This window comes from Sparus aurata, chromosome 22 (assembly GCF_900880675.1).
Source record: "Sparus aurata chromosome 22, fSpaAur1.1, whole genome shotgun sequence".
NCBI classification, from domain to species: Eukaryota; Metazoa; Chordata; class Actinopteri; order Spariformes; family Sparidae; genus Sparus; species Sparus aurata.
Window position 1 is genome coordinate 8,553,219 of NC_044208.1, and position 20,090 is coordinate 8,573,308.

At 44.7% G+C, this 20,090-nt stretch overlaps 3 protein-coding genes across 5 annotated transcripts; all 3 read left to right on the top strand.

Moving 5' to 3' along the window:
• Positions 1 to 79: 79 nt before the first annotated feature.
• LOC115573518 (uncharacterized) lies at positions 80 to 10,195 on the top strand. 3 transcript variants are annotated; one of them, XM_030404294.1, is made up of 9 exons: positions 80 to 211; positions 410 to 751; positions 881 to 1,132; positions 1,277 to 1,324; positions 1,402 to 1,488; positions 1,568 to 1,596; positions 2,448 to 2,504; positions 2,721 to 2,789; positions 9,418 to 10,195. In XM_030404294.1, exons 1-9 carry the CDS (start codon positions 91 to 93, stop codon positions 9,562 to 9,564), a joined length of 1,152 nt encoding a protein of 383 aa, XP_030260154.1. In that variant the 5' UTR covers positions 80 to 90; the 3' UTR covers positions 9,565 to 10,195. The 3 variants fall into 3 exon arrangements, with proteins under 3 accessions (XP_030260154.1, XP_030260157.1, XP_030260156.1); XM_030404297.1 differs by lacking the exon at positions 9,418 to 10,195 and adding an exon at positions 8,641 to 9,400 and having other exon boundaries at positions 2,721 to 2,834; XM_030404296.1 differs by having other exon boundaries at positions 97 to 211; positions 413 to 751.
• Positions 10,196 to 12,006: 1,811 nt separating this feature from the next.
• LOC115574582 (uncharacterized) lies at positions 12,007 to 15,109 on the top strand. Its single transcript, XM_030406212.1, has 8 exons — positions 12,007 to 12,067; positions 12,167 to 12,478; positions 12,578 to 12,589; positions 12,699 to 12,755; positions 12,874 to 12,960; positions 13,048 to 13,076; positions 14,316 to 14,384; positions 14,605 to 15,109. Exons 1-8 carry the CDS (start codon positions 12,007 to 12,009, stop codon positions 14,731 to 14,733), a joined length of 756 nt encoding a protein of 251 aa, XP_030262072.1. The 3' UTR covers positions 14,734 to 15,109.
• Positions 15,110 to 15,513: 404 nt separating this feature from the next.
• On the top strand, positions 15,514 to 19,965 carry LOC115573519 (uncharacterized). The gene is made up of 8 exons (XM_030404298.1): positions 15,514 to 15,647; positions 15,851 to 16,147; positions 16,284 to 16,559; positions 16,655 to 16,708; positions 16,908 to 16,997; positions 17,091 to 17,119; positions 18,140 to 18,205; positions 18,346 to 19,965. Exons 1-8 carry the CDS (start codon positions 15,611 to 15,613, stop codon positions 18,448 to 18,450), a joined length of 954 nt encoding a protein of 317 aa, XP_030260158.1. The 5' UTR covers positions 15,514 to 15,610; the 3' UTR covers positions 18,451 to 19,965.
• Positions 19,966 to 20,090: the final 125 nt, after the last annotated feature.

The following is a 20,090-nucleotide window of genomic DNA, read 5'->3' on the forward strand; positions in this document are numbered from 1 at the left end:
CGTCTTTCTTTCATAGGTGCTTTGGTCACTAAAGGGAAGTCACACTTCACCCAAAAGAGGAAGTAAATGCTGCGACTCTCTTAAAGAAGCATGAGCTCAGACATTTTGACAGTTCAGGGCGTCAGAACAAGAGACCGAGCGAGGAGCAACATGGTTCAGTTCAGATGGATTAAAACATCTATATTTGCGATACTGCTGCTCCTGCTTACAGGTAAGGATATACAGAAGAAATAAAATGATCTAAAACATCACTAATGGTGTTCATGGAACGTTTGCTGTCTTTTTCCAACATTGTGTGTTGAGTGGAGAGCGTTAAAGAGCGTTTGCTGTTGTTTGTTATATTTAACATTATCCTCACACATACTCCTATCAGAGTTCATTTTTCATGCTTATCTCTCATCTTCAACAGCAGTAACTGGACTGAATCCCACCTCCGTCACTGCCAGAGTTGGAGATGAAGTCACTTTGCCTTGTGACAATGTGATCAATACTCAGGACAAATGTGACAGTACTTCTTGGCTTGCCAGTCATTATGAAAGGGAATCAGCTAAACAGCTGGTAAATCTTGGACAGATCAGTAAAAGTGAGATTCCCAAATCTCGATCAGACAGACTGAGCGTGACAGAGAGCTGTTCTCTGGTTATTACAAATGTCTCAGTGGAGGATGTTGGTCGTTACAGCTGCAGACAGTTCAACAAATCAGGAAGACAACAAGGTGAAGATGTTCTGGTTTATTTGTCTGTTGTTAACAGTGAGTATTTAAATCTTTATGTTTTTAGATTAAACTGTTTTGTCAGAACAAAATACTAAACATTACAAAACTAATGATTACAGTGATGAAGTTCATTTTATTCTTGTTGTCTTGTCTCATCTTCACCAGTGGAGAAACTACAGCTGGATGATCGAGACATGTTGACCTGCACTGTGAAGACATACAGTGGATGTTGGCACACAGTGAAGTGGCTGTATGATGATAATATGGATGGAGTGGAGACAGTACCGCTTGGCTGTTCTGCCAAGATGACATATAAACCTCCTCATCTTAATCACAAGTCAAACTATCACAAGTTACCTGAGTGTGAAGTGACAGATGATCAGAGTGGACAGACGCTGCTGTGGAAAGTTAACTCAGGTAGCTAAACTTTGTGTACTGACTGAATTTTAAGTTTTAAGATTATATTGTCATTTCCCATTAAGACTCTTCATGCACTAAACATGAGGTAGTTTGTTGACTATGTGTTGTGTTTTATAATTTCATACCATATTCATCTGACAGTGAATGACACTGAAGCAAATCAAGGAAATAGCCCTCCTGGTTTCACAGGTAGGTAACTCTCCTGCTCTCTCTCTGGTTATTTGTTAGTTGGCAGTCAGAATATACAGTTTTTACTCTCCTTCCAGGGTGGTGGAAGGTGACCATCGTGGCCGTGGGTTTTGTGGCGCTCTTAATAATCGCTATTGCTGTCATCAGATGGAAGAAGGCCAAAGGTAAGAGCATTTTAAGACGAAACTGTTGGATCAACCTGTAGTTTTATAGTGGAAACTAAGGTCGATTTTGTCTTTTCAGGGAACAAAACACAGAAGAATTACAACACTGTGAGTCTGAAACCTTAATAACTTAATAACCAAATGTTTATACAGCTTTGAGGTTAATTGACGCCATTGCAACAGCAAAGTTCAGCGAGGTTGATATGTGAATTCACAGCAAGCACACAGTATGTGCGGCAACACTTTATATAAAGGTCCTTGTAATAAGTGTCAGTTAGGTAATACCTAAGCCCTAATGACACACTTATTTACATAAATAATAATAATAGCAGTTATATTAAACTACTAAACAGGCCACCTGGTTATAGACCCTGGCTGTGTAAAAGACAGAAAACAACTACAGAGAGGATGGTACTATAAAGAGAGAGATACAACTACCATAAGGAGACAACAAAAAGGACTGAGGGACACACAACTACTACAAAGGGACATGAAACTACAAAGAGACAAAGAGGTACGACAAAGAGACACAAAACAACTACAAAGGGAAATCATACCTACTATAAAAAGACACAAAACAGCTACAAAAGAACACATTACTACTACCGAGAGACGTGAAACTACTATAAAAAGACAAAAACAAGTACAAAGGGATGCACAGCTTCAAAAAGACAGAACATCTTCAATGAGACACACGTACAAAAAGACACAGGACAACTACAAGGGGCCACACAACTACTACAAAGAGCCCTGAAACAGCTACAAAAAGACACAAAACAGCTGCAAAAGAGACACTAATTCTTGTTCAGTCTGGATTTCCTTAGAAAAAAGGTTGTGGGTTTGCCTATTTTACCTATTAATACTTAGTACAAGGACCTTATGATTAAGTGTTAACATATGTGCTATAATAAGTATCTACTGATGTAAATGGAAAACTGTAACACACTGTGTTTTCCCAGGGTGAGAAGTTGAACCCGGCAGTGACTCAGTCGTCTGTAGAAACCAGTCAGGACATGGTGAGATCACGCACTTCATCCCAGTGCAGCGTTAGAGTCACTGTTATTCATATTTTCTTCTCTAAAAGGTAGCGTTGTGAGACACACAGTTACATTTTTATCTCAGTGAGTCTAACTGCTTGGCAGCAAAGAAAAAAAAGAGGAAATTATGTAACTAATGTTGATTACCCTATCTGGACTGAGCAGTCATTGCGGTATGTTACCTTCTCTGTGTAGGTGGAACCTGAAGATGGCGTTTCCTACGCCTCTATCAGCTACACCAAGATGACCAGCAGTAGACCCCAGGTAGGCTAAACTGGTGTTTTTTGAGCTGAATGCATCATGCAGTATCTTAAGGTTATTTACATAACCCCGGTTCTCTGAGTAATATGAGTGAGATGTCTCACTATGGGATGCACGCCCCTGCTGCAGCCCTCAGAAGCATTAATCTCATTACACCAATCCTGATTGGCTGGTGAAACGTGTCCGTCCGCCTCAGGTAGTCCCGTCTACCTTAAGTAGCGCAGGCGGACGAGAGCACGCCATTCAAGATAAGCACCTCTTCTCACTCGCCCAAGCAAGAAGGGTTGTCTGGTGAGACATCTCACTCATATTACTCAGGGAACCGGGGTTATGTAAATAACCTTAAGTTCTCTTTCATAATATTTCGCTCGATGTCTCACTATGGGATGTGGTAGCTCCCGTATTGCCAGACAAGCTTATCTCGCGTCCACCAACCTACAGGGAAAAATTACTCTGTTTCTATCTGGACTGCAAAACCGCGCGTGCCACGCACGGGGCGGAGACGTCCAGCATATAGAAACGGACAAAAGTGAGAGGCGAGGACCAACTCGCCGCAGCACAGATGTCCTGAACAGAGACTCCCCTGAATAAGGCCCAGGATGCGGCCAAACCCCGAGTCGAGTGCGCTCGCAGGCCCACAGGTGGCTGCAAACCCTGACTCGTATAAGCCAAAGCAATCGCCTCCACTACCCAGTGGGATAAGCGCTGCTTTGTGATAGGTTTCCCCTTATGAGGATTAGCCCAGGAGACGAACAGCTGATCGCTCCTCCTGAAACCATTCGTTCTGTCCATATAAGTGCGCACCGCACGTACTGGACACAACGCATGCGACCGCTGCTCCCCTGGTGAAGCAGCAAAAGCCACAAGATCAATAGGAGAACATGAGCCCACTACCTTAGGCACAAAAGCCGGGTTGGGCTTCAAAATCATCCTTACATCCCCGGGGAAGAGCTGAGCGCATGAAGGATGAACCGAAAGTGCATGGATGTCACTAACTCGTTTAGCCGAAGCCAGAGCCAGTAACAACACTGTTTTGAGAGACAAGTGTTTCAAGTCTACTCCCTCCAGTGGCTCAAAGGGAGGGCCTTTAAGCCCCTCCAGAACCACAGCCAGATCCCATGGTGGTACCAGTGGTCTGGACACGGGGAGAAGCCTGCGTGCTCCCTTCATGAAACGGCAAACCAGCGGGTGCTGGCTCGCAGTTTGCTTTCCAAACCCCACATGACAGGCGGCAATTGCTGCCAAGTACACTTTAACCGTGGAGAAGGCTTTACGTTTGTCAATCAGATCCTGCAAGAATGATAATATCACTCCTACTGGACACTGAAAGGGAATGTGGCCGTTTCTGTGACACCACCCCTCAAACACTCTCCACTTACAGTCATACAGAGACCTAGTGGAGGAGGCTCGAGCACTTTGTATGGTGGAAATCACACGCTGTGAGAGTCCCACAGCTGACAGGTTGAGCCACTCAGGGGCCAAGCCCACAACGCCATGCGTTCTGGGTGCGGGTGGAAAAACGTCCCTCCCCCCTGTGATAGCAGGTCCCGCCGCAGCGGGAGCTGCCAGGGCTGAGCGCACAGGAGCCGATATATCTCCGCCAGCCAGTGCATAGCGGGCCAATGCGGAGCTATCAGAATCAGAGCGTGGCCGTGTTCCCTCACTCTGGACAGAGTTGGGGGTATCAGGGCCAGGGGAGGGAATGCGTAAAGAAGCTCGTGCGGCCAGGCGTGCGCTAGTGCGTCTACGCCGAGGGGAGCATCCATGCTGCGCAGAGAGTAAAACAGCGCGCACTGTGCGTTTTCTCTCGACGCGAACAGATCCACCGCGGCCCGACCGTAACGGGCCCATATCTGTTCCACAATCTCCGAGTGTAGGGTCCATTCCCCGTATACTGGCGCCCCCCTGGACAACAGGTCCGCGCCTGTGTTCAGGGCTCCTGGGACGTGCGTCGCTCTCAGGGAGAGAAGACGACCGCAGCTCCACAGGATCAGTTTGCGTGCCAGCATGTGCAACTGACGGGAGCGTAATCCCCCTTGACGGTTGATATACGCCACCGTCGTTGTGTTGTCCGTCCTCACCAGGACATGATGGCCCATGAGAGACGGGAGGAAATGCTTCAGGGAGAGGAACACCGCTGACAGCTCCAGAAAATTTATGTGAGACCGCTGGAGGTCCACACTCCAGTAGCCCCTCACAGACCGGCCCTCGTGAATTCCGCCCCAGCCCGTCAGGCTGGCGTCCGTAGTGACCACCTTCCTGGACAGGACGGAGCCCATGGGCACCCCGTGTGTCAGAAATGACGGGACTCGCCAGTGGCGTAGCGCCCTGGCGCAGCCCGGTGTGACCAGCACTCTCCGTGTGCCATGACGCACGGGATCCAGCCCGCATGAGGCCACCCAAAGCTGGAATTCCCTCATGTGGAGCCGGCCGAGATGGACTACGAGGATGGCAGACGCCATCAGCCCGAGTAACCGAAGACACAATCTGAATTGAACAGACTTGCCTGGTTGAAAAAACGCGAGACATGCCCTGAAAGTTTTCACTCGTTCCGCCGAGAGGCGCGCCGTGAAAGTCACCGAGTCCAGGGATAATCCCAGAAAGATTATACCCTGCGCCGGAGACAGCATGCTCTTCTCCGCGTTTATCACGAAACCTAGATCGAATAGGTGTCGCATGAGAATACGCGTGTGCGCTCTGGCCTCCTGCTCCGACTGTGCCAGCAGCAGCCAGTCGTCCAGATATGTGGCCAAGCGGATGCCCCGCCGTCTCAGCGGGGCTATTGCCGCTTCCGTGCACCGCACAAACACCCTCGGGCTCAGAGACAGGCCGAAAGGGAGCACGCGGTACTCGTAACAAATCCCCTGGAAAGCGAATCTCAGATACTTTCTGTGGGGAGGATATATCGGGATGTGGAAATACGCGTCTTTCAGATCGACAGAAGTGAACCAGTCGTTCTGTCGCACAAGGCGCAGCAGCGATGCGTGCGTAAGCATCCTGAACTTGTATTTCCTGAGATATTTGTTCAGAGCACGTAGATCCAGGATAGGGCGAATACCGCTCCCTCCCCGTTTGGGAACCAGAAAATACCTGGAGTAAAAACCGCTCTGACACTGTGCGGGAGGGACGACACAAATTGCTCCTTTGTTTAACAGTGAGAGGATTTCCTCCTGTAAAACGCGAGCTGACTCTCCCTGAGCCTGGGAGTGTATTATACCGGCGAATCGCGGAGGAACAGCGGCAAACTGCAGCCTGTATCCTCTCGAGATCGTCCGTAACACCCAGGGTGGAGCTGCGAGCGCGGCCCATCTCTCCCGTCTGAGGGAGAGAGTGGACACACACCGCAGCTCCTCCACCGTGAGAGGCCCCAGCCGCGGTGCGGTGGCGCCCTCTCCTGGCGGAGCAGTGAAAACCCCCCCGGGCGGTGCGTTGCATTCCCGCCCCGGAGGACAGCGCGGCGGCGGGGACTTCACCGCCCCCGACCCGGGCGGCCTTCCGCCGAGGGGGGACAGCGCGTGTCGCCACCGCGCTGCTTATTTTGATAGTTTTGGCTTTTTTTATTAGCTGCGCCCTCGGCACTCGGCCTGGATGCGGCAGCGGGACACAGTTTATTTTCTTTAAGAAAACATGTGTGTGTGTGCGTGCTTGTGGACATGAGAGAGGGGCAACCGCTGAACCCTCTGCTGTCAAATGTCCGTCTCTCCCGGCTTGCTCTGGCACGGTCCGCGGCAGCTGGGAGATGGGGGCGTGGGGGGCCCTCAGGTGCACGCTTGAAAGCCGAACAGGTGGAGCTGGAGAACGGGGAACTTCCAGCTGCATCACCGATGGCGAGAGGCGCGGTCAGGCGGCTCTCTTCTTCTTCCTGGCCTGGGCAGTTTGCGCGGGCTGTGCCGGCGGAGCTGCAGCCGAGGCCGAGGGCTTCTTAGACCAGCCGACCCGTCCGGGCAGGGGAGGTGGGGCGGGCTGAGGCTTCGGCAGTTTAGGTGTCTTAAACTGCGAGGCTTGAGAAGCGGCCTGCGCGAAGGTTTTTCGCTGTGCAGGCGGAGAAGGAGCTGGGGGCTTCCGAGGGAGACAGAGCTGGAGAGCCTCGTCTTCCTTCTTTTTGGCTTCACACCGCCGTTGCATCGAGGCCAACGCGGAACCAAAAATTCCCTCCGGGACGATGGGCATATCCAGGACATCGTCCTTCTCTCTGTCTGACAGGTTGGCGAGGTTGAGCCACCGCGCTCGTTCCTGCAGAACCATAGTCCGCAGCGCTCTTCCTGTGGCCTGGACCGCGCAGCGTTGGACACGGAGACACAGGTCGGTGATGACCGGTATCTCCTCCCACGTGGCTGGGTCCTGAGTTTGCCCAAAATCCTCGCATAACTCCGCCTGGTACGCCGTGAGCAGGGAGAGGACATTGAGCGCTCTGGCCGAAAGCGCCGCCGCTTTGTACGCCTTTTCAGTCAAAGCTGACTGAAAACGGTCGGACTTGGATGGCAGGCTGGGGCTCCGGGAGGACACCGCTGACAGCCGCGGGTGAAGGTGCGCTGCAACGAGTGGCTCCATCGGAGGCATGCGGAGCAGACCCAGGCTCTCCATCGCTTCACAGTCGAGGGACGAGGCTCCGGGAATCGGACTCCTGCTGCTGTAAGGGCGGTCTCGCCATGAGCGCGCTACCTCATCAAGCAGCTCCGGGAAGACGGGGAGAAGTTGCTTCGTCGCACTCTTGGCCAAGGGCAATTTCTTCCCCTCGTAGCGGGATCTGGTGGTCTCAGCTACGACAGCGGGCCAGGGGATGGCCAGCCGGGCAGCGGCGCGTTTGCACACGTCGAGCATGTCCGAGCTGTGGATGGGAGAAGCTGGTGTGCTACTCTCATCTTCATCCCGAGAGGCGGCGGAGGCCGCGGGCTGCGCAGCCCGGGCCGGAGTGATGAATATGTCGTCCTCTTCTTCATCCTCTGATATGAGGAGTTCCGAGGCACAATCATCATCGTCCCCATAGTCCAGTTCCAGGACGTCTTCCTCCAGCGGGGGATCCGCGGCTAGGTCGAGCTGGGAGCCCCAGCTGGCGCTAGCCTCCGGCATCGCCACCGCAACGACCCTCGTCTCCTCTCCGGCTTCGACGGCGGCGCCGTCGGAAGGGAGATAGGGGTCATGTCCAGACAAGCTAGCCTGGCGGGCTAGCCGTCTGCGGAGACTCTTGATAGTGAACACCGCACAGTGTTGACAAGAGCCGGGGACATCGATAGCCAGCCGGCGTGTTCCAGCCCCAGGCAGCTCGAGCAGACCTGGTGTGGATCCTTGCTCGATATCTTATTCCCGCAACGACAGAGCCAGGCTCCAGAGTCTCCGTGCCCTCTGGCGTGAGGGGTTCTAGCCTCCATTCCTTGCGAGCTGGAGTGCAGGCAGGGAATATCGGCAGTTAGCTGGTGTGCTAACTGTGAAGAAGTCGAGAGATTAGCTGGTGTGCTAATTCTCGGTGCTCGAACTGCCGTGGTGGGGCGTCGAGGACAGTGCTAACCAAGCCGTGGAGAGCTAGGAAAGCACTTGGCCCGATCTGGTGTGACCGACGAAGCAAAAGAAAATATCCAAAGCTAGTAGCGTCCGGCGACGGAAGCTGAATAAGATCCGTCTGTGGACAGTTTAGCTAGCTAGCCCTGGACGCGAGATATGCTCCGAGTGAGAAGAGGTGTTTGAATGGCGTGCTCTCGTCCGCCTGCGCTACTTAAGGTAGACGGGACTACCTGAGGCGGACGGACACGTTTCACCAGCCAATCAGGATTGGTGTAATGAGATTAATGCTTCTGAGGGCTGCAGCAGGGGCGTGCATCCCATAGTGAGACATCGAGCGAAATATTATGAAAGAGAACCTAACCTCATCCATGAGACACTAACATGCTGATGCTGAGCAGGCGTAATCTTTGCCACGATCAAAACCTTTTACCAATATTTTCTTATTAGGAAGAAACACATGTGCAGCTGATGGTGATGTCATTAGTTTTAATTTTATTAGTTTTATTAGTTTTATTTGGTCAAAAGTATCTGATAAATTGAAATATTTGACCAGAAGGTGGCACTAGTTGAGCTTTACCACAGGCACTTTTGGCCATGGCCAGTCTATCTGTGATGTGCTGATCTGGTTTTCCATCGCCAGTTTTACCGATCGAGCCGAGCTAGTTACTGCTGGTGAAAACCCGACATTGATTTCTGTTCTTTGATAGTACTGCAGGGAGGCAGAGTATTTGCAGTCGTCCCTTTGACTGCTGCACAAGACATGTGCATCATCAATTAGAGACAAGTCTTTGAGCAGGTAGCACTGTTGTAATGGAAATGCAAATCCCTGCCGCAAAGTACCTCATGTACAGCCAACCCCATTTTTGTGCCCATTAATGGCCCAAATGTGAAGAGTTAAAGGGGTATCGTTACTAACCCTGGGGGTCATATGTATACCTACTTCATAGGTATGGCATAGATTCAACGCAGAAGCAAAAAAAATCAAGCTTTACGACTTTTGATTCTGAAGCAAGATCTGTAAATTCTTTAGATAACATGTAAAATAGACAGACAGACAGACAGACAGACAGACAGCCAATGAACTCTGTTGAGTAGTTTATGTGTCATACTTTCCCCTCTTTCTGTTTCAAAGGTTTGTGGTAAAGGTGAGAATGACGAAGGTGATGCAGTGACCTACAGCACGGTGAAAGCTTCCTGTTTCTCTGCTGAGCCCTCGGCTGACCCCAGCAGCCTCTACGCCACCGTCAACAAACCAAACAAAATAGAGGCCACAGTATAATGACAGCTCATGTCATTACACTGATTCAAGTCTGTTTATATTTGCACATACTGTGTTGTGTTATAAACGTTGTATTTGCAGCCTAAATCCTGAGGAGCATTTCATATTTATTTATGTGTTTGTAGATAAACTTCATGCTCTTTGATACATGAAGAAAAGACAAAAACTTTTGCATCTAGTTGTAAATACACTCTCAGGGTTTTTGACTCAGTAACCTGCATGGAACTGTGAATTGCTCTTTTGTAAACCATCCGTTGGTCACACATATTTTTCTGTTTAGTGGAACAATAAGTGGAACTCCTAACCCACTGAACTAAAGGCCGAGTGTGTATGATTTAGTGGCAACTAGTGGTGAGATTGCAGATTGTAAGCAACTCAGCACCTGTCGTCTCAGCATCCCCTATGGTGGCTCCTACAAACATGAGGTAAAGGTGATTATATTAATATATGTCAGTTTTTGCCACTAAATTCCCCTAAATCCTACACACTGGACCTCTAAAGGGATCATTACTGGGAGAGTTATTTAAAGAGGTCTTTTGAGGGGATTACATCAGTCTTTTATTCAGTTTTTCTTGTATCATTGTTTATCATTTTGTCCTGACACAAAAATATATATAATAAATGTTTTTATATTCAAAGATTTTCTTTGAAAACTTCTTTCTGCATTCTTGCAATTGTTTAAAGAGAGACACTGCAGGTGAAAACATCATTATTTTGGGGATTATTTTGCTTCAACATGTCTTCTTTCAGATTAGTGGGAGGATAAGGTCCAACATACTAATTTAGGTGTTTATTTTAGCTCAGACTTCTGTTCTGGGTGTTTATGAACAGTATTAGATATTTAATGATGACCCTTCATTTGCATATGTAAACATAACATTTAAGAAAACGTGCCATACAAAAAATAACTGACATAATGTATGTAATCAATTGAGGAAGTTTCATGAGGATATCCATTAGTTAGGGTTATTTTTTATTTTTTCAATAGTTTTTCATTATACATTTTTGCAAAAAATGAGTCTCCACTTCAGCAGCACTCACAAACACCAAACTAATCTATATTGTGTAAGATAATAATATAACACACAAGTGTTATATAAATGGGTGTGTTTATATATAATTCGTAGCCAGATTCATAAACTTTGATCCATAAAAACATGGCAATTTTTTTATTTATTTATTCATGGCTGTTGACAGTATTTTCTGATTTATGGAGTTATGAAAAAGACATGTTGAATGCTCCCTCTTTAAAAACCTTTGACTCATATATGTCTTCAAATTAAACAAGATTTTTTATCCCAGCTTTACCCAGTGTTCAGCCTTCTGTTCTGGTGATTTATGCAAAATAGTTCACTTAACTCGATGATGCTTTACTTGCTCATTTAAGCATAACATTTGAGAAATAACATCTTAAAGACTAATCTTTAGGAAGTAACAAACATGGGAGACTGCATTGTTATATCGTGATATATTTAAAGGTGCTAAATGTAACAATCATCTTTTGAATTCATACCAACAACAAAAAGAGGGGAGGGGGAGACATTCACTACAGTAACTGCTAACCATCTAACTGTAGCAACCGTTAGCTAGTTAGCTCTATTAGCCGTGTATCTAGGAGCACCAGAGATGCTGGTGTTAACGACACCAGAACAAGAGTTAGGTTGGGGCGACCGTGGCTCAGGTGGTAGAGCAGGTCGGCCTATGTTCAGGGGGTCGGCGGTTCAATCCCCACCCAACTGCTTCATGGTCGCTGTGTCCTTGGGCAAGACAGTTCACCTGCCTTGCCTCGTGTGAATGTGTATGACTGCTGTATGTTTAAGGTGGTGGTTGGAGGGCCTGTAGGCGCTTAATGGCAGCCACGCTTCCATCAGTCTGCCCCAGGGCAGCTGTGGCTACTATTGTAGTTTGTGAATGAATGGAACCTGGAACGCTGTCAGGCGCTTTGGGTGACTTGAAAAGCGCCATACAAATCCAATCCATCATCATCCATTAAGAGCTTTGGATCGGGACGACATGGGCAGGGGCTGGTCTTCCATTTTGACTCTAAAAAACTGACCCGGTGTCATTTGAACATTTAGTGTTCCTTGGAACATAAGGAAAAAAAGACGAGATGAAGTGGGTTGTGACATTTCTTAACGACACCACGAGAGCCTCATCAAACAAGTGACGGAGTGGAAACTGTGAATTATAGATAAAGATGTAGATTTATTTAGAGTCACTGTGTTTCTCCTGCTGCGAGGCTGATGTCACTGTCTGCACCATGACTTGTACATACAGCAACAATGGAAGACAATAGCTCATATGTGATTAATAAAGCAACTGACATCAGGGGAAAGAAGAAGTTCACTATGAGGAGGCGACAGCTGACTAATCACAGGAAGTCGACACTATATAACTCTTTAGGAAGACTTGAGAGTGAGCAAGAAACAGAGAGGAAGAACGATGGTTGAATTCAGATGGATTCAAATTTCTTTTTTACTGACCAGAGTGCTCCAGATCACAGGTACAGATGCATTCTTATTGTCTATCCTCGGGGGGGGAGTCTGTAATGCAATGCAGTTTCTGACTCTGTAACTGTAATGTTTCTGTCTTGGGATCTCAGCAGCTGTACCTGGACCATTCACCCTCTCTTTCAGGGATGGAGCTGAGGTCAACTTGACTTGTGCAAATGTGACGGATGACAGCTGTGGCAGCACCACCTGGCTCTTCAGTTCTTTCCTACACACCACTACACTTTTCGAATATGGGCAGATTCACAAAGACATCAGTTCAGGCAGCAGGCTGAGTGTCACAGAGAAGTGTTCTCTGGTTATAAAGAAGGTCACAACGACTGATGCTGGTCAATACACATGCAGACATTTCAGATCAGGACAAAACATTTCAGAAACTTCTGTGATTCTGTTTGTCGTCAGCGGTGAGTATTTACATTGCTTTCAGCTCAGACCGTTTTGTAAGAACCAAATACTGAAATACTGATTTTCCACTTGTTGTCTTTCTTTCCGAATATCTCCAGGGAAGGAAACGGGTGAGAATATGATGAGCTCTCTGTGAAAAATAAGCAGTTTGAAGTTTTTTGCACGACATTAAGAGAGGAAGTATTTCATACCTGACCAGTTTGTTGCCGTCAGTTCCAGGTGAAGACGCGACGGCAGCAACAACCGAACCGCCAACTAAAAGAACAATGGGGAAGAGTTGGTGCAGTTTTTGTTTTGATTAAGAAAAACAGAAAGTGGATGTTTCATAACAGCACGGAAGAAAATTTGTTAAAAAAAGGGAAAAACAAATTGTGACGTGTTGGTTTCATTCCAGATTGGTGGTGGTGCGTCTTTGTGTTCGTGGGTTTAGCAGCAGTCCTGATGATTGTTGCCGCGGTCGTGAGATGGAGGAGAACTAAAGGTGAGAACACAGAATGCAGATTTTATCAACAATGCTTTTTTGATAAATTGACATTTTCACTGTGGCGTCTTTCTTTTGTCTTTGCAGCAAACGAAAAAGGGATGGATGACAACGTTGTGAGTTTGAAAAACTGAATTTTAGACAATATTGTTGTGGGAAATTGAACAGTTTTGAATTCTGTAATCAATGTATGCTGGAGAACATATCAGGATGTGAGAGGAGGGGAGAGTCCCCTTCACAAACATCAGGGGGGTCATTGTTTTGGGAAGGAGTAATTACCAACTGTTGTAAAGATGTAACCGCTGTATTTAAGTAACATCTGAAAGACTAGAGAACACACTTTGGCGTCTTCTCTCCATGCTGCGTGTCACAAAGAGATTTGATTCATCACACTGAGTCGAAAATTCTTCAGAGAATTAGCAACTCTCTCCCTCAGCAAGGAGAATTTGCTTTAATTGCTTTATGTGTACTTTTGTCCAAACCAACTTCAAATTCTTACACTGATGGCGGTGGCTGCCAATTGTTTATTAGGAGCAATTTGGGGTTCAGTGTCTTGCTGAAGGACACTTCCACATGCAGCTAGGGGAATCCAGGATTCGAATCAGCGACCTTCCGATTACTAGACGACTCACTTTATCTCCTGAGCTACAGCCGCCACACAGCCGACTAATAAAACAACATGAGGTGCAGAGTGTTAGATTTTGTACACACTGATCAGGCCATAGACTAGAGAGATGTAGAGCAATAAAGTTGAGCAAACTTCTCTTTGACAGAGTGACTCACAGAAACGTATTTATTGTTGTACTTGATTGCATTTTGTCAAGAAAAGAGGAACTTATCTCCTGGACTGGAGTAGAGTTTGAGAATCTTGAACATCACCACAACATGTTTTACCTGAGATAATAAAACATACACAGATACTACTGTAATGCATACATAGCATTGAATTGCACACGTGTCGCTTGTTTTTAGCTCTTCCTGGCATTAACTGAACTCTCACCCTCCTGCAAGAGAGAAAAAAGGGGAAGGAAATGGTGCAACCGAACACCAGAGTGGAGAATGAGGGTTGTCACACTCTCAGCATGCCCACTGGTATCCTGTTGCGATGTTATGATGGTGTTTCTTTGGATTATTCTGGTAATGTTTTTCAATTGCTAAACATCGCACCTTGGTTTTGAGAAGCCTCCGATACTGTTCTGATCACATACACGAGGATTTAAATAACCAGGTTTCTCATGCTCCATCTAAACGTCACATCCCCAAAAAAGGTCAAGCTGAGGTCAGAATGACAGCATGAAAGTGAGTCAATGTAAATCAACATGTTACTGAGCAGCCATGTTGTCTTCTCTGCATAGGCTGACCCTGAGGATGGTATTCGCTACGCCTCCATCAGCTACATGAGGAAGACCAACAGTAAAGCTCGGGTAAGCAGTCTGATTGGTTATACTGCCGTTGGTTAAGAATGAATGGGTTTGTTTTCAGAAATAAGAGGAATGAAACATGTTCGTTTGCTGTGGAGAGCACCAGGTTACGCATTACAGCTGGATATTTTGTACAGTGTTATCTTCCATCATGTAGCACTACCATGTTACACTGTCGTGTCATTTTTGTTTATCCGTTTGCTGCGTCTCCTTCTTTTCTCAGATTCAGGGTGATGATGATGATGACGATGGCGATGCGGTGACCTACAGCACCGTCAACGCTTCCTCCTGTTCTGCTAGAGGCTCTGCTGATCCCAGCAGCCTCTACTCCACAGTCAACAAACCAGACTGACAGAAGACCAGTTACAGTGCATGTCATTAAATATACTGTATGTTACATAATTAACGGTATTTCATTTTTTTTAAGCTCCACAGAGTAAGTCTACTATGTATACTGGTTGTAGTGTTGAATTATTTTCTTTTTGATGCAGAATTTTTTTTTCTTTCCTTGCTGTGCTGCTTTAGTTTTCGGTCTACTCCACCAGCAACAAACAGTAAACCTTTCTCAGGGCGTGCCTAAATGAAATCAAAATATGGCTGTATTAACCTATTATGTTTTAAAGTGTAATATATACTGCTCTCTGTGGGAAATGTCTTATTTCTTTCATCGAATTTAATTTCGAAAATTTTCTATAAAATGCCTTTTGACCAGAAGGTAGTGCAGTAGGTTCACCAATAACATGTATGAACGTTCATAGGGCTGTTTGCTCAAATCCCAAATGATCTTGATATAAACCTGCTGTGCTCAGTTGTGCTCAGTGATTAATGTACCAGTGTTAGGTAGAAGTTTAGTTTAGTTTAATTGAAACATCCGGTTGCTGTGAAAGTGTTCAGAGCAAAGAGCAAGGAGGTGGGATTTGACGTTTGCATTAAATAAGTGATGCTGACCGATGTTTAAATATCTAAATGTCACCTGCTGCAGCCAGTAAAATCTTTTACTCCACCGGATCTGTCAGTGTGATATTTGTCCTGGCTCACGTAAGAGTGTTGACTGGTTGGCAGGAAGAGGTCAAAACTGAGAAGAAGATGACCAAAAACAAAATATCTGTCACTATGGGGAAGTGTCAAACATTATACACAGGAAGCACTTCTTGAGAGACGAGTGTGAAAACGAGAAGTAGCAAAGACAAGAAAGGAGAAAAACAGTGTTTGAATTCAGATGGACTAAAATGTTTTTGCAGCCGATTCTCCTGCTTCTCTTTACCGGTAAGGATACATAAGAATAACTTTAGTAATGTGAAGAATACCGGCACTTGATTGCTCCATGCTGTCTGTTTTTAACATGATATGGCTCAGTGGTTTCTTGAAAGCCTCCAAAGTTTTAGGAACATTTGCAACATCATCACAAACACAATCATTGTAAGGCATAACCTTATTTACTTATTGTTTTATGTTAATTTCTTCTACAGGAGTAACACGACAAGACTTTGTCTCCGTCATTGTCCAGGAAGGAGGTGATGTCACTTTACCATGTGAAACTGCGACAAATGATCTCCATAACTGTGCCCATACTGCCTGGAGCTTCAGTCCTACTCCTAGAGCATCAGCAAGAAATCTGGTTGTACAGGGGCAGACTGATGAAAAAGCCAAAGCTAAAGACAGACTGAGTGTTACAGAGAACTGTTCTCTGGTTGTAAAGAAGGTCACAGTCGAGGATGTCGGTCTTTACATCTGTAGTGGCACACTTGATCTGTCTGTTATTAAAGGTATTTACATCATAATCTTTTCAGCTCAAACTGTCTCGAACAACATACTAAAACATAGCTATCATTGTGAGTAGAGTGATACATTTACTGTGGGTGTCTTTAACTCACAACGTGCCCTTCTTCACTTCTTCACCAGTCACCGAACATGAGGATGGCGACAGGGTGACATTAAACTGCTCTGTGTGGACTCAAGGACGGTGTCTACACACAGTGAAGTGGTTCTTCAGGACTAATGATGTGGGTACGGACCACAAGGACCTGAAGACAACACAGTCTAACTGCTCGTCCAATGTGACCTTTAAGACATCTCATTTTATTTACGAATCAAAGAATTATAATTTATTAAAGTGTAATGTGACAGATGGTTACAACAGAAAAGTGCAGCAGTTTACCTTCAAGTCTGAGCCCTCAGGTGAGAATATGATGAGCTGTTTAAATCACCTCAAACTATGATTCTGATTCCCCCCCGAGTGAAAATTACAAACTGAATTTGTTTGTGTTTAACAGGATCTGGAAACAAGGAGACAAAGCCAGAACGTGATATCCTTCATCAACCTCTTTGTATGTCTGTCTTTCTGTCTGTCTGTCGCTCACTAAAGTATGAATCTGAGACCAAGAACGTGTATTCATGATGTTTAATGGTTGCATTTTTTACAAAAAGAAATTGTTTGATTGAAGTAAAGCAAAGCACATTCAAATATTCAGCATGTTGAACAGAACAGAAAAACTCTAGCCAAACATCTTCTCATTTTACTGACAGATTTGTGGTGGTTGTATGTCGTTGCGGCTGTTGGCTTAGCTGCACTCTTAATAACTGTTGTGGTACTCATTAGACGGAAGAGAAATAAAGGTGAGAGCACCACACATTAAACTTTTATCAGCATAATGTTTTGTTAAGTATGAATTTTCACCTAATATATAACCCTCCTCTATGTCTTTTCAGGGAACAAAACACAGACGGACGAAAACATGGTGAGTTTTTGATATAAGAATCAAATGTTTATAGAGTTACTGTGAATTCATTTCTAATGAAACTGCAGTTTGAGTGCTGGATGTTGAAAAGCTGACACTAAGCGGCTTTGCTGGCTTTAAAAGTGAAATAATACAAATCATGTGTGAGAGATGTGGAATATCTTGAGGTTTGTTGAAAAGCTGTCCCTGAAGTGTATTGTTGGCTTTAAAGTTAAATAATACCAATAATGCATGAAAGATGTGGAATCATTTTAATATGGGTTAAAAAGCTGACTCTGAACTCTATTGCTGGCTGTATTTTGTTTAAAGCAACAGCTGAAGGAGTATGAATATTTGTAAATGTGAAGTGAGCTTGAAGAATGCTAAACATCCTACAGACTGGGAGCTAAACTGCATTGCTAGCTTTAAAAGTTAACAATTCAGATAATGTATTGAAGATGTGGAATGTTTTAAGTTTTGTTGTAAAGTTGCCTCTCAACTGTATTGCTGGCTTTACTTTGTTTGAAGTAACAGTTGAAGGAGTATGAATAGTTGTAAAAGTGACGTGAGGTTGACAGATACAAAATGTACCACAGACTGGGAGCTAAACTGCATTGCTGGCACAAATCTGTAAGAAGAAGCAGCTGAAGGAGTATGAAGAGATGTAAAAGCGGAGAAATTGTCAATTGATCTGAATGGGAGTGAAAAGGTTAACAAATCTCATAATTTATCAAAGATGTGGAACATAATAAGGTTTATGAGGCACTTATTTGTGTTTGTGTGTTACGACAAAGTACAATAGTACGAGAAACACCGTGATCATTGAGCCTAAATTCCCTCTGCAGCAGTAAAACAAAGGTACATGTTATACTGGTAATGTCTTTAATTTCAAAGATATCCTGAAAGAGACTGAAAGAGATGTAAGCTCCCAGGCAGGGGACAAAAGTGTAGATGAAAATAAAATATGCAACAGAAAAAAGGGTGAAAGCCAATCTAAATTAATATGTTACTGAGCACCATTAACTTGTTTTCTCTGTGTAGGCTGATCCTGAAGATGTTTCCTACACTTCCGTCAGCTTCACCAAGAATACCAACAGTAAAGCCCGGGTAGGCCGTCACGACAGTTTTATAAAAACGTTTCCATGGTGTTTTTATTGCATCTTCTTGCCTCGCTGTGGTGAACTACACCTTACCTCATCCTCTTGTGCAATTTCTGTATTGTTCTGTGCTCCTTTTGTGTCCTATAGGTTCGAGGTGCTGAAGAGGCGGTGACCTACAGCACTGTGAAAACTCCCTCCTCTTCTGCTGGAGCCTCTATTGATCCAAAAAGCCTGTATGCTACCATCAACTGAAAGGAAAACAATACCGTAATGTTACATTTAATGTCACAATGATTCATCATTACTTAAAGCTTTCTGATGTGAGTGATTCCCAGAGTGACTATAGATTGATTTTAACCAGAATTCACCCCTTTCATTTCCCCCTTTAATGTCACTGTATAGATTCTTGTATATATGCATGTAAGGATCTTGAAAATTAAAAAGGTCAAAGGAAAGGATGGAAAGGAAACGTCTCGTCAATAGTCTTACCTTTGATTCCATGTCTTCGTAATGCCTAGCAGATAATTTGGAGAATAAGAATTGATTTAGCACAGTTGCTCTGTTGTTGTTAGCTGTGCTGGCTCAGGCATGTGTGAGCTGACCAATCAGTGGAGACTAGGGTTTTTTTTTGGGGGGGGGGGCTTAAAGTGACAGAGCTAAAGAAGTATGAGGAAAAGATATGTGCTTTTTTTGAGCACTAAAGCATGTAAACCTATTCTATAGTAACCCAAAATAAAATTAGGAACCTGAACACATGCAAAATGACTTTTTAAAATAATATTACATCCTTCATAACAATATTCGGTGCTGAATTCCTACAATTTGACTTTGACAAATTGCAAGATGCACTTTTTAATATGAAACTGGAGATTCAAACAAGACTAATATAATAAACGTAAATATAAGTAAACGTTCTCTGGAGCCAGAGATATTGTGGAAAATGGTGTTCCAATTACCACTCTGAATGGACAAAGTCTTGAGTGGGTCTCAGAGTGGAAATACACAGAGCTAATTTTCTGTGCTCAAAAGGAAGCAGATAATTGAAGCCGTCGTCTTGTCTGTCTTGGCTTATTGTGACCGTATTTATTGACTTGCCTCCACTTGAACCACTAGATTCAGTCTATAACTTTGCCCTATGAATCGTGACTGGAGACAGTTATTCTACTCATCATTGCATCTTCTAAAGTCCTTGCGTCAGCATTTCAAAAAACCTTAAAAATTGTTGTTTTTAAATATATTTTTGGTATTATTCAAAGTTTCTATGGCCAGCAATGTGCATTTGGCTTCAGCTTTTCAACAGCCAGCATTCACAACGACAGTTTATTTAGAACTTACTTTGTATTGTTGCAGTTTTCTCTTTCAGCATAACCATTTGTTCACGTTTCCCACCTGTATGGTTGGAAAAAACTTATTGTCCAGAAGGGGGAGCTGTAAGTTAAGGTACAACCACAAAGTAAGCCTAATAGTCAGACAGTCATCTGGTTGACTGCCACGTTAATATGAAACGTTTTGCTCAATTAAATTGGTCATTTTTATGTTGTGATGTCTGTATTGATGGATGGTAGTTCAGGGATGGTGACGGATTACATTTGTAACTTTTTAAAGCATGTTTCACCTGTATAGTTTGTAGCTTATATTTAATGAGATGAATATGACCTTTTCTGTGATATCATGGAGTCATCATTACTGACAACCACATTTGGAACTTTAATTAAAACTGGCTCTGTCTGATTGATTTTGTTGTAACAATAAATGTGTTATATCCTACTCTGTTTGATTGACTTAATTAAAATGTAATTCTTTTTTATTGTTTTCTATTATGTTCTGAGTAAGAACCTTTCAGGCACCTGAAAATGTACAAAATGTGCAAAAACAACAGTTGCAACAAGGGG